The following is a 24745-nucleotide window of genomic DNA, read 5'->3' on the forward strand; positions in this document are numbered from 1 at the left end:
AAGCATCCAAACTCATCCTTTGTGTTTTCAGAAAAAGAATAAAATCATTAAAGTTCCTTAAAAAGCTTAATTAGCAAATAATGATCCAAGTCAGGTTTGATTTGACTTCTGATTCTGAATTATTTTTTTTTTTATCTCTTAGTGTTTGGTATTTTATTTTCAGCACAACTTCACTTCCATGAACTGATAGACATTTATTCCTGCATTAATCTATTTTTATTAACATTTCGGGCCCATAAACACAGGACTCCAAACTGTAAAAACAAGTGCCATTTATTACAGTAAAAAACTCAAAAAACTGCTATGGAACTAGATAAAGTAAACAGGATTCAAATTATGAACATGTGGACAATTAAATTAAAATACACAATAAATATATTAAAATATTTCCAACAAAAATCTGTATTTGGAGCTGATTTTTTAAAATTTATTTTATCTACTCTTCAAAACAAAATAAACATAAAATATAACCAAAAGTAGAAGATCAGGAAAGTCAGTATTAGTCTCTTTGAAATGAGTATGACGGCTGGCTGACATGTTGTCAGATAAATATTGACCCATCTCTACATGTAACAGCTCACTGGCCTGACAATATTTGGCGCCCCCACCTGGTCCACTTCAGAACTCACAGGTATATTTATCACAGAGTCACAACATATGATTTAACTAACAGACGTTTCAAATTGGGAAACAATTTGAAAAAGAAAAACAACACCTGTTCATCTCATCAGTTTTTTAACCTTTATAGTTTGATATTTTTCAATCATATCTCTGGTTTTAGAAGGATCTGAGAGTCTAAGTTCTGCTCTTTCAAGTGGAATTGACGATAACGACCCAGTGATTCACTTTATTGCACGTCATGTGATCTGATCCGCAAGTGGGAACATCTTTTGCTTCATAATCATACATGTTTAAGAGACTGTATCAAATTTATGTCTCACAGAAATAAAAGTGTGCCCACAGAAACACTAGATGGATAGTCAAATAAAAATACAATGAAAAATAATCTTTAGCTAAAACCCTCGTGAACACACATATGTTTCTTCAGATCTCCATGTCGTGAAAATCCTTTACTACAAACTCTACAGGCAAATGGTTTTTCTCCTAGATGGAGCCTCATGTGACTGTTGAGATTATATTTTTTGTTAAACCTGATTTTACAGACGTCACAACCAAACGGACGCGCTTCAGTGTGAAGTCTCATATGCAGCTTCAACTGCATTTCCTCCATGAAACATTTACCGCAGTCACTGCAACTAAATGGTGCAGTGTGACACTCCATGTGATTTTTGAGATAGTTTTGCTTTGAAAATCCTTTACTACAAACACCACAAATAAACTGCTTCTCTCCTGTGTGAACGCTCATGTGCCTCTTTAGATTTCCTTGTCGTGAAAATTCTTTACTGCAAACCCTACAGGTGAATGGTTTCTCTCCCGTGTGAACAGTCATGTGGCTTTTTAGATGAATTTGTTGTGAAAATCCTTTACTACAAACACTACAAACAAAAGGTCTCTCTGCAGTGTGGATCCTCATGTGCTTTTTAAGATTTCCATTCCTTTTAAATCTTGAACCGCAAACATCACAGGAAAATGGATTTTCTTCTGAATGGACCTCCAAGTGACTCCTCAGACTTGTCTTTGCGTGAAACCTTCTACCACAATCATCACAGGCAAATGGTTTCTCTCCAGTGTGGAGCCTCATATGTGTCTGAAGACAACGTTTTTCTTTAAAGCCTTTACCACAAAAATCGCAGCTATGTTCTCTTATTCCAGTGTGAATCATCATGTGTAGCTTAACATAAGGCTTGTGCCTGAATCTTTTGCCACAAATATTGCAACCAAATGGTTTCTCTCCTGTGTGCACGCTAATCTGAGAGGCACGTTTGGAACGCAGTTTAGATCTTTTAGCTCTTTTGCTCACCATCACCTTACTTTGTTGTGAAGAGCGTAATACAGCTGCTTTTCTGCCTGATTCTGGTCCTCCACAGTTCTCCCCTCCAGTTTTTGTCTTCCTTTCGTCTTCAGTTTTAATCTGATGAAGCTCTGATAACTGAGGTTTCTCTTCATCCTCAGTCTTCACAGTAAGTTGCTCTTCCTTCTGATGAACCCATAGTTCCTTATTTTCTTCCTTAGTGTGGTGGGGCTCTTGGTCTTGCAGGTCCAAAGTGGGGTTCCAGTCATGGGGAACTTCTTTTTTGATCACCAACATCTGATGGACTAGAAACAATTAAATACACAGGTATTAATAAATGCTTTTAAACACATAATTTACACAGAAAGAAAATGCATCCCTTTTTTAATTCCAATTTATTTCCACAGTAGCACTTTCCAATAAATGTCAACTCGAAGCACTTCACAAACATGCTCAGTAATCAATTCAATCATATAAATAGTCGTTAACCACTTAACTATCACCCTCAAAATGCTTACATGTAAGACAATCCCAAGGTCTGGATCTGAGGAGCCCTGGTTTAGGAGAACCTGGCTCAAAATGTGATTGATAGGACAGGAAAGAGATACACAAAAAAGGAAAATCTAAAACTTAACATTTACTGGTAGAGGTGGACTTTCTGGTAAAATTTAGAGTCAATTGAAGAATCAGATTTGTTAGTGGCTTGTTAAACAGAGAAACAGAGCTCAATATAAGTAATGTAGCAGTAATACAATCTATGTGTCGAAAAGGAGTCTAAACAGTGACATAGGTAGCTCTGTTGAGTGCCATCATACTACTGTTTGAAGGAGAAAAAAACCTGGTTCAGATCCAAACAATTCACAATTTCTGCCAAAAATATCAGAACACGTCACCAAAATAAAATGGTGCTGTCTCCCACCTATTAACAAATTCTGCTATTTAAGAAAAATTTGTTTCAAATTTATCTACACCGATTGAGATATAAATAAGAACTTCACCAAAGGTTTATCAGCATTTTTTTAAACACTTAATTACTCACGTCATCAAACAACTTCATGCCGAATTTTAACAACGCTCATACTGGACAAAAATAGCCATGGTCCAAACGATGCTTCCTGTAGGAGCATTCAGACCGCGACCCATTTTTAATTTTTTCCAATCCAAACAAATCAATCAATCAAATTTTATTTGTATAGCACATTTCAGCAGCAAGGCATTTCAAAGTGCTTTACATCATTACAAACACAGAAACACAAAGCAACATAGAATCAACAATCAAAACACAGCATTAAGTCAAGTTCCATCAATAAATTTGCAATTGATTACATTTCAAATACAATTCTAAACAGGTGGGTTTATAGTCGAGATTTAAAACAAGTCAGTGTTTCAGCTGTTTTACAGTTTTCTGGAAGTTTGTTCCAAATTTATGGTGCATAGATGCTGAAAGCTGCTTCTCCTCGTTTGGTTCTGGTTCTGGGGATGCAGAGCAGACCAGAACCGGAAGACCTGAGAGGTCTGGAAGGTTGATACAACAACAGCAGATCTTTAATATATTGTGGTGCTAAGCCATTCAGTGATTTATAAACTAACAACAGTATTTTAAAGTCTATTCTTTGAGCTACAGGGAGCCAGTGGAGGGACTTTAAAACTGGTGTTATGTGCTCAATGTGTGTCACTTACCGAGATCTTTGCTGTCTTGTGTTTCCTCCTCCAGTTCTGATGTGGATGTCGCAGGTACAGGTGGCTCTAAACTGAACCCTTCAGGCTCATCTGCTTCAACCTTCATCATCTCAGTCATCCTCAGTAGACCTGGGATTCTCCTTTCCAAAATCCTTGTTTACAACTTTCACATGTTCTAGTAGAACAAGGTTTCAGCCCAGATCTTCTGTTTGTCTGCTCCTGAAACTGCCGTCAGACATAATAACTCTGCACCATATCAAATAAAGTGTACTAACAGTAAATGTCAGAGCAGAGGGTCTGATACCGTGGTCAGTAGTTCTGGGTCCACTCTGCTACTGTGCCCAGCTTCTCGGTCCTCAGCTGGACAACAAGGTTAGAGGACGATGTGGTCCCACCCGCACAGTCTCACAAACTCGGGAGAGGGGATTCGTGTTGTTAAAATAAAAAAATAAATAAAAGCTCAAACGTCTAAATCACTCATAAAAGTTTCTGCTGTCAGCTGCGGAGTCTATCGGTGCATTCACTTTGCTGGTGAGGGCGAATTACATTCTCTACTGCAAACCCAGGCTGGAAAATAATCACAGTGGTTCAAAACAAACACAAAGAAAGAGTTTCCTCACCAAAACTTTTAAACGTAGAGCCTGACATGAGTTAAACACTTGTCTTACACGGAGTTTAAAACGATTCTCTGTCAAGACTTAACCAGTTAAGCTAGCATTGCTACATCCGGTCATTTCCACAACTTTGACCAATGAATGATGAGTAAAGCTGTAATTCGAAAAACCACTTCCTCTTTTAACCACTAGGATTTCAGAATAAGACGTGTGAATAAGCCAGCTATGTATACTGTATTGTATAACTACACATTTATAGTCATGTTTTCCATTTTACCGTTTTCAATAAATCAACAACTTTACACATGTTGTTCTGGCAGGAGATACATTTTAAACACAGCATAACCTCATCCAAAATTAAAGTTTCTTTAAGCATAAATGAGGTTAAAGTTGTTGTATAGAATGGGAATATGTATGTATGTATTAAAATCTAATTTTTATGCATCTGTGGATCACATGTACACAATACTAAGTAAAATGTAAAAAAAAATTGAAGGCGTAAATCTAGGTCATTCAAATACCTGTTGAATGACCTAGATTACAAATTAAAACAAAACAGTCATTGTTGTTCATCTCTCATGACTGCAATTTATTACCACCAGAAAAAATTACATCAGTCACTGTCATTGGTAGCCAATAATAAATCTTAAGTTTTCATTTATTACTAACAAACCAAAATAGACATTAGAATCTAATCATAACAGGAACAAAAATAACTAACAAATATCAGACATATCATACAATATCACACTATTTATCCTACTAATGAATGAGAAGAAATGTGCTGCAATAATAAATAAGCATTCAGGACCTTATAACTTAAGTTGTGAAACACAGATTGTATTTTGGAGCTTGTTAGAGTTTTTTTTGTTCCCCCCAAGACATTGAGGGGAAAATCTCCAGATTATTTTAACTGTAGTGTAGCTTTTGACCATTTTTGGCTCATACTCATTTGCACATTTATTTTAATCTAAGCATAATATTTGTAATAACTGTACAGTATTATTTTCTGTATGTTGCAAATTTGTCCTTTCTATACAGTCCAGTATTCTTACTTTTCTGTCTGTACATTTTCACCTAGTGTGAATATGTGTGCTTCCATTTACCTTTAAATGGAAACCTTTAAAGCAGTGATCGGTCAGTCATGAATGTTTCGACTCTTAGAGCCGTCTCTTAAGAGCTATTCATTGAGAGGGGCGGGGCTAAAAGCGGAGCGAACACACCATATGAGACACAGAAATAGAAAGTGGGAGAGAGAGAGAGTCGTCTCTTCACTTTTCCCTTTTGCTGCTTAGCTCTCACTCTCAGTGGCTCCGCTGAATGTTGTCACTCTGCTCACAGCAGAACTTTGTTTTGATCAGCGTGTTAGGTTAGCAATTAACATCAAGATGATCCATATCCTGATGCATCTATAAATGGATTAGGTTGCCTCAAATATTTCGAAATTTGAACTGAAGCTGATCCAAGCAGAAGAAAACCGTTTAAAAAAAAAAACAACTACTGTGGGAATTTATTTGATGATGTAGAAGCATAATGTGCTAAGGACATGTATGAATACACAAAGCAGTCATTTCATAATAAGTTATATCACTTGACACTTTCTTTGTTTTAAATTAGTCGACCATGATAATCATTACTTGCAGCCTTCATGAACACTCATGTGTCTCTTCAGATTTCCATGTTGCGAAAATCCTTTTCTGCAAACATCACAAACAAATGGTTTCTCTCCTGAATGAACCCTCATGTGATTCTGAAGTTGACCCTTTTGATTAAATCTGCTCTTACAGATGTCACAGCCATATGGTCTCTCCTCAGTGTGGACTCTTCCATGTCGCTCTAACTGGATTTCATTCACAAAACGTTTACTGCATTCATTGCAGCTAAATGGTGCGGTGTGAACCTCCATGTGGCTTTTAAGATAATTTTGCTTTGAAAAACCTTTACCACAAACACTACAAGTGAACTGTTTTTCTCCAGTGTGAACACTCATGTGTCTCTTTAAGGTCCCTTGCTGTGAAAATCCTTTACTGCAGATATCACAAATAAACTGCTTTTCTCCTGTGTGAACATGCATGTGTCTTTTTAGATTCTCCTGCAGTGAAAATCCCTTACTACAAACACTACAAACAAATGGCGTCTCTCCTGTGTGAACACGCATGTGATTCTTCAAATGAATTTGTTGTGAAAATCCTTTACTGCAAATACTACAAATGAACGCTTTCTCCCCTGTATGAACACTCATATGTCTCCTCAGATCTCCGTGTCTATAAAATCCCTTACTACAAAAGCTGCAAATAAATGGTTTCTCCCCTGTGTGAACATGCATGTGGCTCTTTAGATTTTGCCGTAATGAAAACCCTTTACTGCAGACACCACAAATAAATGGTTTTTCTCCAGTGTGAGAAGACATGTGTCTCTTTAGATTCTCCTGTAATGCAAATCCTTTACTGCAAACACTACAAACAAACGGTTTCTCTCCTGTGTGAAGACACATGTGAGTCCTCAGACTTTTTTGTAATGAAAATCCTTTCCCACAAATACTACAAAAAAAGGTTTTCTCTGCAGTGTGGATCATTGTGTGCTTCTTCAGTGTTTCCTTCCTTTTAAATCTTGTACTACAAACATCACAGGAAAATGGTTTTTCTTCTGAATGGACTTTCATGTGAGTTTTAAGATTTGTTTTTGCGTGGAACCTTCTACCACAGTCATCACATGCAAATGGCCTCTCTCCGGTATGAAGTCTCATATGTACCTGAAGGCAGTGCTTTTCTTTAAATCCTTTACCACAAAGATCACAGCAATATTCTCTCTTTCCAGTATGAATCATCATGTGTAATCGAATATGAGTCTTATTTTTGAATCTTTTACCACAAACATTGCAACCAAATGGCCTTTCTCCTGCATAGACTCTAATCTGAGCAGTAAGTTTGGAGCACAGTTTAGATCTTTTACCTCTTTTGTGAACCTTCATCTTACTTTGTTGAAAAGAACAAAGTGAATTTAAGTTTCTGTCTGGTTCTGGTCCTCTACTGTCCTCTCCACAAGGTTCCATTTCCATCTGCGCGGTTGTGTTGCTTGTTAAAGATTCAGTCTCTTTACCGTCTTCAGTTTTTATATGTTGAAGCTCAGATACCTGAGGTTTCTCCTCATCTTCAATCTTCACAATGAGCTGCTCTTCCTCCTGACTGATCCACTGTTCCTCCTCTTCCTCCTTTATGAGTGAGGGATCTTGGTCCTGTTGGTTCAAACTCGAGCTCCAATCATGGGTAACCTCTTCTTTAATTACCAACGTCTGATAGTCTGAACAATAAAACAAACATACAAGGACATTCTGTGATGATCATAATAATAATATAAACATCAGAAAGGTTTTAAGTAAATCTTTCAGTCTAAGAAACCAAAACATATTTAGTAGTAATAATGGCAGATGTGTATATGTTTTTTTAAGATTGTTTAATAAAAAACGGCTTAAAATGTCACTGTTATAGCAAGATAAGCAGAAAAGAAAAATATTTAGACAAAAAAAAATCCTTAGTGTGGTGGAGCATTTGAGTATCCTTGTTGTGTTAGCTTCTAGGCATTAAGGAGAAGAATCTGACCAAGAGCCGTTATATAAGTATACATGGACAAAAGTGTTGGTCCCTCTGACTCAAGTGTGTCTTGAATGATCTGGTGCACCCATTTCAGGTTATTGATAATTACTTCATGGTGTGTTCAATGTGAACCTGATAAGGACACATATGGTCCTAAAATGCAAGTCCACATTAACTTTGCACAGTGAAAGCAATATGTAGATCAGTAACCTTGCTAAAAAAAAAAAGCTCACTTTTTGTGCTTGGCTGTAATTCAATTTTGTCACTTGAATCTGATGGTTTGATATAAAATTAGTTTGCTCAAATATACAGAATTTACTGAGATCTTTGCCGTATTCTGTCGTGGATGCTGCAGGTTTGGGGGGCTCCAAACTGAGCCCTCCGGGGTCGTCTGTCTCAACCTTCATCTCAGACATCCTCACTTCAGGTTTCGGTCACATAACCTTGATCTACTGTATTGCTACTGCCTGAAACAGAAAACAGACTCAAATCAGTATTTGATCAGATAAAGCGTATCAATAGAAAATGTAAACCGTAGCAGAGCTGAAGCGATGCTGCAGAGTCTCATACCTTAGTTCTTGGGTTCACTCTGTCCCCAGTCTCTCGGACCTCAGCTGGACAAGGATTAGAGGAAGTGTCCATAGACGATGTGGTCCTCCTTATAGTCTTATCGACTCGACTTGTAGCTGTAAATCATGAACTTTAAGAGCTTGTACTTCAAAAACGCTTATTCGATTTCTGCTGTTAGCCGCTTTAGCTCCACGGTGGGTTACAGTCCATTCACTTTGCTAATACAGGATAATTACACTCCGTCCAGCAAAATCCAGTTAGAAATAATCAGAGTGGTTTCAAAAGAAACATGAGGAAACCATATCATCACGATTTCATTCAAGCTAACAGTGTAAAAAATCAATTACACAAACTTTAAGACGTTTTTGTTTCAAGACATAGCTTGTCAAGCTAGCACTGCTATATCAGGTTACTTCCGCCTCACTGACCAATCAATGACGAGTCAAGAGCTGATTCGATATACTACTTCCTTTATGCGCTAATTGATTTTCAGAATAAAATAACAAATGTAGATTACTTTATGATTAAATGTGTGGATAAAATCTTATTCCATTTTTACTTCGATTACCAAATCTGTCTTTTTATCATAACACACCGTAACTTTAAATTCTTAAACATCTTTTGAAAATACTCAAGACACTTTCAATGACCAACAAGTAAAGGTCTAGTCAATTAAATCCAATTCAGTTCAAACAGCTTTGAAAAATGTTTATTAGATAAGTTTTAACATATTTCACAACAGTACTCTGTATACATTGTTTAGTATAACATGTAACAAAAAAAAATAGTATTCGGTGAACTACCATTACTTTGAGGTCACTATACTTCAGCTATGTGGAATCATGTTTCAGACAGCATTATAATGAGGGCTCCACATATTAAATCTGTGGGAAAACACAACAGTCTCTGATCAGGTAGAACAATTTTTTTGAAAAGCTCTGAAGCCCAGCTGCTAAATTCTAACAATGTTTTTGACATATCAAAATAAATTTAAGAGAAAGAGAGAGACCAAAATAATAATGAAAAATGTGACCAAAAAGAAAGATTTTAAAAAAGAAACTGAAATAAATGGCGCCAAAACACTTGCAGCCTTTACTTAAAACAATAAAATAAAAAAATAAAATAAAAATGACTAAAAATCAAAACCTGAAAGGCTGACCAATTTGGCGATGAGTAAACCAGACATGAACAAGCTTCAAACATTAGCAATGTTGTAGTGAGAAGAGACAATTTGAATGATCACATTAATAAAATAAATTAGGCACATTTTAGTTACAACCAATACATTTTAATTTCTAATCTACCCAATTTACAAACAATAAGATGCTTTACGCATCCAAACAGGGCGTACTCACAGTTCCAATGGCATTAACAAACTCAAGATACATTTTTAAATTAAAATCCTAGAGGCAGTTTTGCAAGAATGTAAACTGACAATTCAGAGCACTTCTGCTGAGACTGACAAAAATTTTTTTTAGATGAACAAAACTGTCGTTTTTGTCCTGCTTGTACCTTATCTTTACATTTTAGACTGAATAAAACTTGATCAAAACTTCTGCCAGTATCTGAAAAATAAAGTTTAAGTGGAAATGAGTTGGGAAAACACTGTTAGGGATGACAAGTAAAATGAAGTTATTTACATTATTTACAATCCATTAGAAAATAAAAACTTTGTAAATTAATCTCAATCAATTCAACATAAATGGCTCATCACCATGCTTATGATAAGCACTAATCCATTTCCTGATGTCAAATGCCTCTTTGAGCTTTTAAAGTGTAAGTAAACTTCCAGGAAATATTACTTTGTCTGTATGCAAAACAAATGTTAACATTTTTGAGTTTGTTTTCAGAATTTAAAACATTCGTTTATTGTAAAGCTGAAATCCTGCAGCTCCTAATACTGTCTTTTAACTTATTTACAGAAGGAATGCTGAGGAAGTCTTCTGCTTCAGTGGAAGATGAACACTGACACACACAAACCTAAAGCGAACCTGTAACTGGAAACCCATTCGCTGTGTGATAGTTTACTTCAGCATCACACAAATGTTTCATTACCGCAAGCAATTAAATGTCCAACTCTTAAAAAAAAGAAGGGGTGGGAACAACCGCACACATTCAAAGAAGATGGCTTTATCAGCATATATCTGATGATTGTGTAGCAGGATGTCCAGCAAGATATTTTCCAGATATGTTCAGGAAAAGAATAATTATAATGACAGTTAAACATGGTGGTGGCAGTGTGATGAAGACAGGCTTCTTTGCCTGGAAGACTTGGCATAACTAATGGAGCCATGAAATCTGCTCTTTACCAGAAACCCTAAAGTCAACGACTGGCTTACAAATCATGGCCTTAAGTTCAAACACGTTTGAGTTATGGACATGAGCAATGATCCAGAGAAAAAAAGAACAGCAAATCCAACTCTGAATAGCTAGGGAAAAAAGGGGGTTGAATTGACCTAATTAAAGCAGGAACTCAAATCATTAAGCTTTGAATAGCCAATTTGACATCGAAAATGTGAAATAATGTAATTTAGCACTTACCAGCAGCCCCAGAAAGCAGAGACCGTAGACTGATTGGAAAAATACTGACAGTTTAGATTACGATCAAATGAATCATTCTTTGTAGCCCCTGTGAACCTCCATGTGTTTCTTCAGATTTCCAAGTCGGGAAAATGCTTTACTGCAAACAGTGCACACAAACGGTTTCTCACCTGAATGGACTCTCATGTGATTTTCAAGCTGACACTTTTGATAAAATCTGGTCTTACAGATGTCGCACCCAAACGGCCTCTCCTCTGAGTGGACTCTCACATGTCGCTCTAACTGGATTTCATTTACAAAACACTTACTACAGTCCCCACAGCTAAACGGAGCAGTGTGAACCTCCATGTGGTTCTTGAGGTGATGTTTCAGAGCAAATCCTTTACTACAAACATTACACATGAACCGTTTCTCTCCTGTGTGAACATGCATGTGTCTCTTTAGAGTTTCTTGTCGCGAAAATCTTTTCCTACAAACACTACACACAAAGGGTTTCTCTGCCGTGTGAATCCTCATGTGCTTTTTTATATTTTCCTTTCGTTTGAATCTGGTGCCACAAACATCACAAGAAAACGGTTGTTCTACTGAGTGAACTTTCAGGTGTGTTTTAAGTTTTGCTTTTTCGTGAAACCTTCGACCACAATTATCACATGCAAATGGTTTCTCTCCTGTGTGGAGTCTTATATGTGTCCGAAGAGAACTCTTTTCTTTAAACCCTTTCCCACAAAAATCACAGATATGTTCTATATTGCCATTGTGTGTCATTAGGTGTAATTTAATTGAAGTCAAATGCTTTAATCTTTTGCCACAAATTTTGCAACTAAACGGCTTCTCTCCTGCATGGATTCCAATCTGAGCCATAAGTGTTGAATTCAGTTTAGATACTTTACCTCTTTTGGGAACCAACATCTTACTTTGTTGAGTGGAACCTGTTGGATCTGGGTTGTTGTCAAGTTCTGGTTCTCTACGGTCCTCTCCATTATGTTCTGTTTTCGTCTTAGCTGAGCTGCTGCTGGAAGCTTCTAATAATTGAGATTCCTCTTTATTTTCACTCTGCAGCTCTCCATCCTCATTGATCCACAGTTTGTTCACTTCCTCCTTCATATCTGGGGACTCTGTGTCCTCTTGGTCCAAATTGGGGTTCCAGTCATGGGGAACCTCTTCTTTAATCACAACAATCTGCTGGACTTTGGACACAGAAGCACATATAAACATTAAGAATCATTTATACATACATATTCAGTATTGATATAGACAGGTATGTTTAGAAATGTGTTGTTTAGCTTATTTATTTTGAGAATAAAATTCCTTAATAGACCAAAAACGCAATACGTTCCACAGAAATGGAACCAATTATCCAAGTAAAAAGATATAAAAATCCTCAGTTTAATAGCAAAGAAATTTTCTTTCTTAAAATTGAAAAGAATCAAAATCTAGGTTAAAGATGACTGGAAATATGCATTATCAAAAACTCTTAAGAATTTAATTTGTCCTTTTTTGACTCTTGAGCATGCATTAAGCTCACAGTAGGTAACTTATATATATATATATATAGTACAGACCAAAAGTTTGGACACACCTTTTAATTCAATGAGTTTCCTTTATTTTCATGACTATTGACATTGTAAATTCACATTGAAGGCATCAAAACTATGAATAACACATGTGGAAATATGCACTAAACAAAAAAGTGTAAAACAACTGAAAATAGCCCTTATATTCTAGTTTCTTCAAAGTAGCAACCTTTTGCTGTGATTACTTTTTTTCTTTTGAAAATTTTTATTGTTACTGTAAGCATTTAAAAATCCATTACATTTTTGCAGTTATACAGAACCTTTCAAAAAGTTTTCTTTTACTGTGATTACTGCTTTGCACACACTCTGCATTTTCTTGATGAGCTTCAAGAGGTCGTCACCTGAAATGGTTTTCACTTCATAGGTGCCCTGTCAGGTTAATAGGTGGGATTTCTTGCCTTATAAATAGTCATGAAAATAAAGAAAACCCATTGAATTAGAAAGGTGTGTCCAAACTTTTGGTCTGTACTGTGTATATAGTATATTGTATAGCCAATTTTAGCAACAAGGCAGTTCAAAGTGCTTTAAATCATAAAAAACACAAAATAAATTACAACATTTCGAGTGCATATACGTTAGAGTAAGGTCACTTACTGATTTCTTTGCTGTCTTGTGTTTCCTCCTCCAGTTCTGATGTGGACTCTGCAGAAATGGAGGGCTCCACGCTGATCCCTCCAGGTTCAGCTGCTTCAACCTTTATTATCTCGGACATCCTCACTCCACTTGAGATTCTCCTTTTCACAATCCTTGCTTACAACCTTCACATGTTCTATTAGGGCAGGGTTTCAGTCATAGAGCGGGCATCTTTAAGTTTGTTTTCTACCGAAACTGGAATCGGAGACAAGCATGTGATCAAACAAAGTGTATAATCATACAATGTAAGCTGTAGCAGAGCTGAGGCGGTGCTGCAGAGGAGAGAGTCCGATACCTTGGTCAGTGGTTCTGGGTCCACTCGGTAACTGTCTCCAGTCTCTCGGTCCTCAGATTAACAAGGTTAGACGAGGTGACCACAAGTGATGTGGTCTTCTCCGCACGGTGTCATAAACTCAGAGTGTGGGCATTCTTAAATACCAAACTATAAACTGAAAAAGCTAGACTGCCGACTAATTAAGTCTCCGCTGTTAGCTGCTTTAGATCCGCGGAAGCTAACGGTTCATTCAGGTACCTAGTAACGGCTAATTACATCCTGTGCCGCAAACTCCGACTAATAATAACCAGAGCAACTCTAAACAAACATTTGGAGGCGGTCTCTTCACGAAGACTACCGAACAGAGTCTGAATAATCGATTTTACACTTGTTTAACATAAACTTCACAACGTTTCTTTCTTTTTTTTCTAACAGGGCTTAGCTACGAGCTAATATTACTACATCCGGTTTCTCCCTCCTCACTGACCAATCAGCGGCAACTAAAGCTCAGCATGGTGTGAAAAGCAACTTCCTCTTTCAGCTTCCAGCTCTTCAGACAAAACTCTGAATTCACGCTCCGTTAAGCATCGGCGTCAAAAGTGGTCGTTGTTTTAGTGCTGACTTTTTCAGCTCCGTTTTAATTGGGGCCTGCCATGCAAAGCAATGGCAGGAACCTATTGCTATTCTCCCAAGAAAAGTTTCTTTATTATTGGGGCCTGCCATGCAAAGCAATGGCAGGAACCTATTACTCTACACCCAACAAGCGTCTCTTTATTATTATAGTTCTTTATTTAACCGTTAATGCGGCTCATACCGCTGGGTGCACACCTACAAATGAGGTATCAAAACGTGCAGAAAATTCACGCCATTGTTGCTATTACTTTTGGTGGGATTTGGGCTTAACGTGGCGACATAATTCGCAAAAAACTACGAAAAAAACCCCATTATAAGTCAATGGGAAAAATCCTGGAAATACCCTATTTTTGAGGATTTTCTGTGTCGTCACTAATTCACGTAGAAATGCCATTCAAATTTCATTTTGTAGATACGTCTGTGATCTCTTCGAAAGTGAAGACGGCTCGTCGATAACAGTTACGGTTTGTCCACAATTTGCCTCTAAGCGACCCAAAGTTTCTCATTTTTCCTAAAGTTAGAGTGCTTCTCTCGCTGATTAGAGTGAGAGATCAAGACAACTTTTTCAACCCAAATCATTTTTGAAATCGCCATCACGCCCACAAATATCGCACGATTAGTATCAAAATCGGTCCTGACATTGATACGCCTGTCTGCTCCGGTAAAATGTTTTCGAAATTTATCTAGATCGTACGGTTTTCTGTCACGGTGCTTCAGAGCAAAGTCATGCGACAGGATTTTCTGAGGCTGTCTGAGGCTCTCTCCCATGTATTTGAATAGAATTTCAGATCTGGGCACAACATTTCTTTCTCTCATCGCTGTAAATGTTCTGAGTGAGGTACAGATATGAATCTCGGGACTATCGCAGAAGACACATTGACCTGTCATACGCTTCAAACGCTTTTCGAATATGTATTACGGTTCCCGACCAGGAAGGATTTGTTTCCAATGCTTTTTGTCAGTAAAACGTGTTTGCTCAAACACACAATTGTGTGTTTGACAGCTCAGAGCTCAGAGCTCACACCCTGCTGAGACCATTATTTGCCATAGCAACGGATCTCAAGAGGCTATTGGCTGCTGGTTTGGACTACAGATACGCATCATTGTAGTTCTATCTATAGTGGAACCCTCAGTTGAAACAGATCAGGACTGAACTGGCCTTTAGAACTATTTGCTGCTATGGGCTGTATATAACTGATTTAACTCAGGAACTGTTACACATGGTATTAGTTTGGAACTTTAAAATTAAGCATAATAATAATTTCAAAATAAAAGCCTTGAATATTTTTACATCAGGTAATTGCTGTTTTTGGCTTTATTTGACTTTTTCATCCAAAGCACTGTTACACATGGTATTAGTTTGGCCCTTTGAAATGAAGCTTAACAAAAATTTCAAAATAAAAGCTTTGAATATTTTTACATCATGTAATTGCTCTTTTTGGCTTTATATGACTTTTTCATCCAAAGCACTGTTACACATGGGATTAGTTCGGAACTTTAAAATGGAGCATAATAATAATTTCAAAATAAAAGCCTTGCATATTTTTACATCAGGTAATTGCGCTTTTTGGCTTTATGTGACTTTTTTATCCAAAGCACTGTTACACATGGGATTCGTTCAGAACTTTAAAATGGAGCATACTGAAAATTTCAAAATAAAAGCCTTGAGAATTCTTACATGAGATTATTGCTGTTTTGAGCACTATATAACTGATTTTATCCAATGACTGTTATTCATGGTATTAGTTTGGCCCTTTGAAATGAAGCATAGTGAAAATTTCAAAATAAAAGCCTTGAATATTTTTTAAATGAAGTAATTGCTCATTTTGGCTTTATTTGACTTTTTCATCCAAAGCACTGTTACACATGGTATTAGTTTGGCCCTTTTGAAATGAAGCATAATGAAAATTCCAAAATAAAAGCCTTGAATATTTTTACATCAGCTACTTGTGTTTTGAGCATTATATAACTATTTTAACCCAAGGACTATTACGCATGGGATTAGTTTGGCCCTTTGAAATGAAGCATACTGAAACTTCCAAAATAAAAGCCTTGACAACATTTTAAATCGTACCGAATGGTGAACGTCCACCTTACTAACGTTCTTGTGGTTCTCTGCGTGCCATTGATCACGTTGCGCCGTCCTTTAGCGTCGATGCCAATTTGTAGCGTGACGACGCCGGGCCCAAACCCGACGGGCGCGCCTTGGCAGGCCCCGGCTAAATTTCTTCAGAAATTTTGGTTTTCTAGTTATTATTCTTTATTTTTCATCCGTAACCGTTAATGCGGCTCATACCGCTGCGTGCACACCTACAAAAGAGGTATCAAAACGTGCAGAAAATTCACGCCATTCCAGCTATTACTTTTGGTGGGATTCGGGATTAACATGGCGACATAATTCGCAAAAAACTACGAAAAAAACCCCATTATAACTCAATGGGAAAAATCCTAGAAATACCCTATTTTTGAGGATTTGCTGTGTCGTCACAAATTCACCTAGAAATGCCATTCAAATTTCATTTTGTAGATACGTCTGTGATCTCTTCGAAAGTGAAGACGGCTCGTCGATACCAGTTATGGTTTGTCCACAATTTGCCTCTAAGCGACCCAAAGTTTCTCATTTTTGCTCATATTAGAGTGACAGCCGACCTCGGTTCATATCTGGGCACAACATTTCTTTCTCTCATCACTGTAAATGCTCTGAGTGAGGTACAGATATGAATCTCGGGACTATCGCAGAAGACACATTGAACTGTCATACGCTTAAAACGCTTTTCGAATATGTATTACGGTTCCCGAACAAGAAGGATTTGTTTCCAATGCTTTTTTTCAGTAAAGTGTGTTTGCTCAAACACACTTGTGTGTTTGAGAGCTCACAGCTCAGAGCTCACACCTGCTGAGACCATTATTTGCCATAGCAACGGAACTCAAGAGGCTATTGGCTGCTGGTTAGGACTACGAATACGCATCGTTGTAGTTCTATCTATCCTCAGTTGAAACAGATCAGGACTGAGAACTGGCCTTTACAACTACTTGCTGCTTTGGGCTGTATATAACTGATTTAACTCAGTAACTGTTACACATGGGATTAGTTTTACACTTTAAAATTAAGCATATTGAAAATTTCACAATAAAAGCCCTGAATATTTTTACATGACGTAATTGCTCTTTTTTGGCTTTATTTGACTTTTTCATCCAAAGCACTGTTACACATGGTATTAGTTTGGCCCTTTAAAATGAAGCTTAACAAAAATTTCAAAATAAAAGCCTTGAATATTTTTACATCAGCTACTTGTGTTTTGAGCATTATATAACTATTTTAACCGAAGGACTATTACGCATGGGATTAGTTTGGCCCTTTGAAATGAAGCATCCTGCAAATTTCAAAATAAAAGCCTTGAATATTTTTACATGACGTAATTGCTCTTTTTGGCTTTATTTGACTTTTTCATCCAAAGCACTGTTACACATGGTATTAGTTTGGCCCTTTGAAATGAATATTAACAAAAATTTCAAAATTAAAGCCTTGAATATTTTTACATCATGTAATTGCTCTTTTTGGCTTTATTTGACTTTTTCATCCAAAGCACTGTTACACGTGGTATTAGTTTGGCCCTTTGAAATGAAGCTTAACAAAAGTTTCAAAATAAAAGCCTTGAATATTTTTACATGACGTAATTGCTCTTTTTGGCTTTATTTGACTTTTTCATCCAAAGCACTCTTACACGTGGTATTAGTTCAGAACTTTAAAATGAAGCATACTGAAAATTTCAAAATAAAAGCCTTGAATATTTTACATGAAGTAATTGCTCTTTTTGGCCGTATATGACTTTTTCATCCAAAGCAATGTTACACATGGGATTAGTTCGGAACTTTAAAATGGAGCATAATAATAATTTCAAAATAAAAGCCTTGAATATTTTTACATCAGGTAATTGCTGTTTTTGGCTTTATTTGACGTTTTCATCCAAAGCACTGTTACACATGGGATTACTTTGGAACTTTGAAATGAAGCATACTGAAAATTTCAAAATAAAAGCCTTGAATATTTTTACATCAGGTAATTGCTGTTTTTGGCTTTATATGACTTTTTCATCCAAAGCACTGTTACACATGGGATTAGTTTGGAACTTTAAAATGGAGCATAATAATAATTTCAAAATAAAAACCTTGAATATTTTTACATCAGGTAATTGCTCTTTTTGGCTTTATTTGACTTTTTCATCCAAAGCACTGTTACACGTGGTATTAGTTTGGCCCTTTGAAATGAAGCATTCTGAAAATTTCAAAATAAAAGCCTTGAATAATTTTACATGACGTAATTGCTCTTTTTGGCTTTATTTGACTTTTTCATCCAAAGCACTGTTACACGTGGTATTAGTTTGGCCCTTTGAAATGAAGCATACTGAAAATTTCAAAATAAAAGCCTTGAATATTTTTACATCAGCTACTTGTGTTTTGAGCATTATATAACTATTTTAACCCAAGGACTATTACGCATGGGATTAGTTTGGCCCTTTGAAATGAAGGTTAACAAAACTTCCAAAATAAAAGCCTTGACAACATTTTAAATCGTACCGAACGGTGCACGTCCGCCTCGCTTAACGTTCTTGCGGTTCTCCGCGTGCCACTGATCACGTCGCGGCGTCCTTTGGCGTCGACGCCGATTTGTGGCGCGACGACGCCGGGCCCATGCCCGACGGGCGCGCCTCGGCAGGCCCCGGCTAAATTTCTTCCGAAATTTTCTAGTTTTTCAGATTGGACTAGAGGCTCAGCTATCAGCTGTATATTTAAGCAGCTCAAGCCATTTATATTTTGACCAGAAACACTTTTAGGCAAAATCCCAGAAGTCAACAAACCAATTCACAAATTCATTTAGTCTGAGTCTGATCTCAAACACTAATGAATCTCCATAACATCTTGTCTGCCGGAAATAGAATCAGTCTGTATTATTTCAATGTTTTGTGTTTATCTGATGGGATTTACACAAGATGATTAGGGCTACTGGGGGAAAAAACGAGTTTAATCTCAGAATCTTAGTTTTTTTCTGTGATTTAAGTCAGTTTTTTTTTTTCAGACAGCCCTAATCATCTTCTGTATTTTCTCCATTTTTTTAACCTGAGTAGATTGCCATTGAGAATTGTTATTTTGAGACACAATAAATTTAAATAAATGTCTTTATGTCTATGGTTTTGATGATCTGTCATATTTTGGAAAAATAAAACCAATGACGTTGATAAACAGAAAGTTAGAACGAATGTTATTGATACCTTATTTTTGATTTATTTATTTTTGTTGCCAAGTCTATATTTCTTCCAATTTCCTGACACCTAGACAAAAGCTAAATTGATGTTTATGAGCAGATTTTAAAATAAACCTTGTTTAAAACTAGCACCTGACTTTTTTATATATTATTAAATATCTCTAGTGTGACTAGGACAAAGTTATATACATCTCCCCTGTTCTAAACATTCAACAATGTGACTACAGACTGAACAGGTTTTGCTTAAATCAAACCTACTATCCTTCTGGCTTCAAATATGGCAAAGCTTCAGAGATGGATTTATAATTCCCCTTCAGGATTTAAAAGATGACAAGGTCAAAAGTAACAAATATAAACAAAACAGCCACAATCCCGTCACACATAATTGCGATGGTGAAAGTTTGACACTTTTACCACCAGAGGAAGCCATTTTGACAAAAATGACAAAATTTTATTTTTGTTTACTTTCAACTTTTGGAGTTATCCCACATAAAAGTTGACAACTAAACAGAAAATAAACTCAATATTTGCAGAAACTTTATTTTGAGGTAAAATTAGATACGTTAGGGTCAATAATTGTACATATAGCATGTAGTTACAAACAGGAATACCAATTAATTAATATTTTTGGAAATTATCCAAATAAAGAAATAACAAAACATTCTTTGAAATTAAAATATTTTCAGGTCTTGTGCATTTGCTGCAGAAAGATCTAATGCTGTTAGCTGGTCTGTGGTGACCACAGCCCTGCAAGAAGATTCTTATGTCTGTGTTTTCATGGTTCTCTCAGTCCTGTTTTTCAGTAATGTTGATCACTGACCTCATTTGGCTCAGATTCCTCCCAAATATCCAGGCTGCTACAGTGAGCCAAAACTTAGTTTAGTTTCTTCTCCTCTTCATCAGTATCACACTCCCACCTGTAGTTTACAACCTACTGTAATCTGTTCAGACCAACACAGATAATGTCATTCAAGTATGTGATTATAGGTAATCCTGTCAAACAAGTAAAATCTAAAATTTAAATAAATCTATTGTTGCAATCAAGTAATGCGGCAAACATTTAGCCTGTAAGTCAGAAAATAAAGGACCACAAAAAAAATCAAATTAAAGGATGAAAACACTCAGAGTCAGATTGATATCTTGATGGTTTTGGTATTCGAAGTCTGAAATGGGATTTTAAGATCTTAATGGTTCTTTCCTGCTGACTGCAGATTGGTTCAGACCTCTCAATTTAAAAGCATGGATAAAATCTTGTAAATAAAAAACAATACTGCAGGATATTCTCAGCTTACAGCTTGAATTTTAGCTAATATATATCCTCAACAAAACATGTCATATATAAACTGAACTTATATTCATAACTACATATTTGCAAATTTGTTAAACTATATAGGACACGCAGGTCCGATTCACAAGAAACTAGTCACGTCAATACAAACAGCTTTGAAGCACTTTTATTAGATCAGTTTTAACATATTTTACAACAGCACCTCTTTTATTACAGTATGTTTCTACCAGATTATATGAACATTTTCTACTTTTAATAAAGACTAGAATGAAAAATACAGCTGAAGTGAATAACTACTAGCAGGAAGTAGTGAGTGTAATATTAGTATCTGGTATCCACCTTTTATTTTGTAGAAGTGTCTGATTCGGAACATTTTTGTTCATTTCAAAGAGACAGTTTTGGGAAGCATCAATGAAGCATCTTGAATGGAGCTTGTTGAAGAGCTGATTTTAACAAAGAAAAGTGCACTGTCCTGTAGTCATGTAAATACATTATGCTGATATAAAGCTACAAACCACAGCTGTTAGTTTCTGAAAAGAGCTCTGATAGAGAGGCGGACCATTTGAAACTAGGATTAACCGTTTGAGGTGGCATTGAGGTGAATAGGCTCTAAACAGTTCTCATTAGTTGAACATTGCCTAAATTTCTTGTTCATGAAAATAATGATGAATGTGACAACATGAAACCAATAACTGACATTTTATACCGAACTACCACCCATACCAGTTCAATGATTGAACCTAAAGCACCACTAACCAACCAAAACCTTCCAACTTTTCCAAACTTGGAAAGTTGTACTGAGAGTGGCCAATATACAAACCATAATACATTTGATGGCTTGTATAGTAGTTAGCTAACAAAACAATTAGTCAATTGTTCTGCATTTGTTTTCCTTGTTGCTGATTGGCTGTACACCCATGAGCAGAAATAAGGAAGACTGGCAAAGTTAGCTTCTGTGGTATTGCTAAAATGGTTTCCAGTGAGTGCATTAATGGATATTAAGGTGTATTTGGTGTTTGTACTCTTAAAATAGGCAGTTATGCATGAACATGCATGTGACTTTTTAGATGAATTTTCAGAGAAAACCCTTCATTACAAACATTACAAACAAATGGTTTTTCACCCGTGTGAACAGACATGTGTCTCAGTAAGTTCTTTCGTAATGAAAATCCTTTACCACAAACACTACAAATAAATGGTTTCTCTCCAGTGTGAACATGCATGTGACTCTTTAAAGTGTCTTTTTGTGGAAATCCTTTACTGCAAATACAACAAATAAATGGTTTCTCTCCTGTGTGAACATGCATGTGTCTCTTTAGATTCCCTTGTAGTGAAAATTCTTTACTGCAAACATTACAAACAAATGGTTTCTCACCTGTGTGAACACGCATGTGTCTTTCTACATTCTTTTGAATAGCAAATCCTTTATTACAAACACCACAAACAAACGGTTTCTCTCCAGTGTGAACATTCATGTGACTCTTTAAATTTCTTTGCCGTAAAAATCCTTTACCACAAGCACTACAAATAAACGGCCTCTGTCCTGTGTGAACATGCATGTGGCTCTTTAAACTTTCTTTTTGTGAGAACCCTTTACTACAAACTGTACAAATAAATGGCTTCTCTGTTGCATGAACACACATGTGACTTTTTAGATTGACTTGTTGTGTAAATCCTTTACTGCAAATACTACAAATAAATGGTTTTTCTCCTGTGTGAACACCCATGTGTCTCTTTAGATGGTCCTGTTGAGAAAATCTTTTACTACAAATACTACAAACAAATGGTTTCTCTGAGGTGTGGCTCCTCATGTGTTTTTTAAGACTCTCCTTAATCTTAAACCTATTGTTGCAAACATCACAGGTAAAATGTTTTTCTTCTGTATGGAGCTTCATATGAGCTTTAAGATGTTTCTTTGTATGAAACCTTTTACAACAAACGTCGCAGGCAAAAGGTCTGTTTCCACTGTGAACACTCATATGAGTCTGAAGAGAAACCTTTTCTTTAAATTCTTTACCACAAAGATCACAGCTATGTTCTCTTATTCCAATGTGAGTCATTATGTGTAATTTAGCTGATGTCTTACGTTTAAAACCTTTGCCACAAAGACTGCAACTAAATGGCTTTTCCCCAATCTGAGCGGTAAGCTTTGAACAAAGCTTAGGTGTCATCTTACTTTGTTGGGAAGAGCAACAAACTGCAACTGGATCTCTGTTTGGTTCCTGTCCTCTGAAGTTCTCGTCATCATGCTGTGTCTGTCCCATCTGTTCAGCTGAGCTGCTGGTTGGAGCTTCAGTCTGTCTGCTATCTTCAGTTTTTATTTGGTGAAGTTCTGATAACTGAGTTTCCTCTTCATCTTCAACCTTTACGGTAAGCAGCTCTTCCTCCTGTCTGATCCACAGTTCCTCCTCTTCATCCTTTACAGAAGGGGACTCTGGATCCTGCTGCTTCAAACTGGCATTCCAGTCAAGAGGAATCTCTTTAATCACCAACATCTGATGGACTGGGAACAATGAAACACACAAAGATATTAGTGATAAACAAAAATCCATTGAAGAACAACTGTAGTAGTATTTTTTCTACTTTTTTTTATAAAAGAAAAAGAATAAGTTAATCAACATATAATCAAGTTAAATGGTCAATCCCAATCCCAAAATTAGAATAATAATTACCATATGGCCAACTTTCTGTCACTTTAATAAATGCAGGCCAAAAGAAGCTTAATTATTAGTTCATATGAAACTAAGCAGGATGTACTGACTGTTTGCTCTGATAAAACATGGCCTGCATTTAATAGGCTGCTGTTCTAATCCTTGGATTGACATGTCAAACTACTGTCCTACAATTATTGCTGCTTGGCTATTGTTAAGTATCCTAGTTTCTAAAAGAGTTGTTCATCAAAACAATGTAAATTAAATGAAATCAGACTTGTGTAGTGCTTTTCAGGACTCTAAAAGACGCTTTGCAATAAAATCTCTCATTCCCATTCATGCATACATTGATGATGGTAAGCTACTGCATTGTAGCTACAGCTGCGCAGGGACAGGATGACAGAAGTGTCATATTGCACCATCAGCCCTTCTGACCAACACCAGCAGGTAAAGTGGGTGAAATGTCTTGCCCAAGGACACAACAATGGTAACAGACGTGGGCTTAAACCAGCAATCCACTGATTGCAGGAAGAACTCCTGCCTTCATTATACTCTAATCTGAAAAAAGAAAAAAAAACTATCAAAGAGCTTTCAACATCATGTAGGTTGGATTAATAATAAGAATAATCAGACAGCATTTAAGACTTTCTCTGCAGAAAATATTTCTGAGGGACAAAAAGATTTCCTTAACAATAAGAAAATTATGTTTGTTGGTTTTAAATAAAATATTATAGTATTCATAAATGTGTGTAGAGCCAGCCTGCTTGCCAACATACAAACATATTTACACAAACTAAAGTCAAATATCTTGTTTGTGCACACAATGTTGGCCATTAAAGCTGAATCCGGTACTTACATTTATTGCTATAATTATTTCTGAAGTCCAGCAAACATTTTATGACTTCCAGTCAGTGTTTCAATCCAGATAATGTGAGTCACTTACTGAGATCTTTGCTGTCTTGTGATTCCTCCTCTAGTTCTGATGTGGATGCTGCAGGTATGTAGGGATCCAAGCTGAACCCTCCAGGTTCATCTGCTTCCACCTTCATTATTTCAGACATCCTTATCCCATTCTTCTTTCAAACATTCTTGTTCGCAAGCTTTACATGTTCGAATAGGTTATGGTTACAGTCATGTAACCTGTATCTTTTGTTTTTCTGTTTTCTGCAAGTAGAATCAGACACATACACTGCCTGGCCAAAAAAAAAGTCGCCACCGAAAAATGGTCACACTCTCTAATATTTTGTTGGACCGCCTTTAGCTTTGATTACAGCCCGCATTCGCTGTGGCATTGTTTCAATAAGCTTCTGCAGTGTCACAAGATTTATTTCCATCCAGTGTTGCATTAATCTTTCACCAAGATCTTGTATTGATGATGGGAGAGTCTGACCACTGCGCAAAGCCTTCTCCAGCACATCCCAAAGATTCTCAATGGGGTTAAGGTCTGGACTCTGTGGTGGCCAATCCATGTGTGAAAAAGATGTCTCATGCTCCCTGAACCACTCTTTCACAATGTGAG

General features: G+C 36.5%; 4 protein-coding genes across 6 annotated transcripts; all 4 read right to left on the bottom strand.

Annotated features, from left to right (window-relative positions):
* Positions 1-219: 219 nt before the first annotated feature.
* On the bottom strand, positions 220-4322 carry LOC102233629 (oocyte zinc finger protein XlCOF6.1-like). The gene is made up of 3 exons (XM_023340486.1): positions 3897-4322; positions 3593-3817; positions 220-2217 (listed from the first exon to the last, which is right to left on the bottom strand). Exons 2-3 carry the CDS (start codon positions 3708-3710, stop codon positions 1010-1012), a joined length of 1326 nt encoding a protein of 441 aa, XP_023196254.1. The 5' UTR covers positions 3711-3817; positions 3897-4322; the 3' UTR covers positions 220-1009.
* A 458-nt stretch (positions 4323-4780) lies between these two features.
* On the bottom strand, positions 4781-8781 carry LOC111609887 (gastrula zinc finger protein XlCGF57.1-like). Of its 2 annotated transcripts, none has more exons than XM_023340996.1 (3): positions 8370-8781; positions 8119-8266; positions 4781-7506 (listed from the first exon to the last, which is right to left on the bottom strand). In XM_023340996.1, exons 2-3 carry the CDS (start codon positions 8213-8215, stop codon positions 5840-5842), a joined length of 1764 nt encoding a protein of 587 aa, XP_023196764.1. In that variant the 5' UTR covers positions 8216-8266; positions 8370-8781; the 3' UTR covers positions 4781-5839. The 2 variants fall into 2 exon arrangements, with proteins under 2 accessions (XP_023196764.1, XP_023196763.1); XM_023340995.1 differs by having other exon boundaries at positions 8110-8266.
* Positions 8782-9062: 281 nt separating this feature from the next.
* LOC111609888 (oocyte zinc finger protein XlCOF6.1-like) lies at positions 9063-13861 on the bottom strand. Its single transcript, XM_023340999.1, has 3 exons — positions 13413-13861; positions 13079-13312; positions 9063-12097 (listed from the first exon to the last, which is right to left on the bottom strand). Exons 2-3 carry the CDS (start codon positions 13194-13196, stop codon positions 10983-10985), a joined length of 1233 nt encoding a protein of 410 aa, XP_023196767.1. The 5' UTR covers positions 13197-13312; positions 13413-13861; the 3' UTR covers positions 9063-10982.
* A 6864-nt stretch (positions 13862-20725) lies between these two features.
* On the bottom strand, positions 20726-24444 carry LOC106699813 (gastrula zinc finger protein XlCGF57.1-like). 2 transcript variants are annotated; one of them, XM_023340997.1, is made up of 2 exons: positions 24170-24444; positions 20726-23078 (listed from the first exon to the last, which is right to left on the bottom strand). In XM_023340997.1, the coding sequence occupies exons 1-2, from the start codon at positions 24285-24287 to the stop codon at positions 21613-21615; spliced, it is 1584 nt and encodes a 527-aa protein (XP_023196765.1). In that variant the 5' UTR covers positions 24288-24444; the 3' UTR covers positions 20726-21612. The 2 variants fall into 2 exon arrangements, with proteins under 2 accessions (XP_023196765.1, XP_023196766.1); XM_023340998.1 differs by lacking the exon at positions 24170-24444 and adding an exon at positions 23573-24136.
* Positions 24445-24745: the final 301 nt, after the last annotated feature.

Source organism: Xiphophorus maculatus, chromosome 10 (genome assembly GCF_002775205.1).
Source record: "Xiphophorus maculatus strain JP 163 A chromosome 10, X_maculatus-5.0-male, whole genome shotgun sequence".
NCBI lineage: Eukaryota > Metazoa > Chordata > Actinopteri > Cyprinodontiformes > Poeciliidae > Xiphophorus > Xiphophorus maculatus.

Coding starts and splice junctions, on each gene's coding strand:
- LOC111609888 (XM_023340999.1), bottom strand. CDS start 13,196: ATGTCCGAGATAATAAAGGTTGAAGCAGCTGAACCTGGAGGGATCAGC. Junction 12,098..13,078: donor ACAAGACAGCAAAGAAATCA/GTAAGTGACCTT, acceptor CTGTGTCCAAAG/TCCAGCAGATTGTTGTGATT.
- LOC111609887 (XM_023340995.1), bottom strand. CDS start 8,215: ATGTCTGAGATGAAGGTTGAGACAGACGACCCCGGAGGGCTCAGTTTG. Junction 7,507..8,109: donor CAAAGATCTCAGTAAATTCT/GTATATTTGAGC, acceptor TTTATTGTTCAG/ACTATCAGACGTTGGTAATT.
- LOC106699813 (XM_023340997.1), bottom strand. CDS start 24,287: ATGTCTGAAATAATGAAGGTGGAAGCAGATGAACCTGGAGGGTTCAGC. Junction 23,079..24,169: donor ACAAGACAGCAAAGATCTCA/GTAAGTGACTCA, acceptor CATTGTTCCCAG/TCCATCAGATGTTGGTGATT.
- LOC102233629 (XM_023340486.1), bottom strand. CDS start 3,710: ATGACTGAGATGATGAAGGTTGAAGCAGATGAGCCTGAAGGGTTCAGT. Junction 2,218..3,592: donor ACAAGACAGCAAAGATCTCG/GTAAGTGACACA, acceptor AATTGTTTCTAG/TCCATCAGATGTTGGTGATC.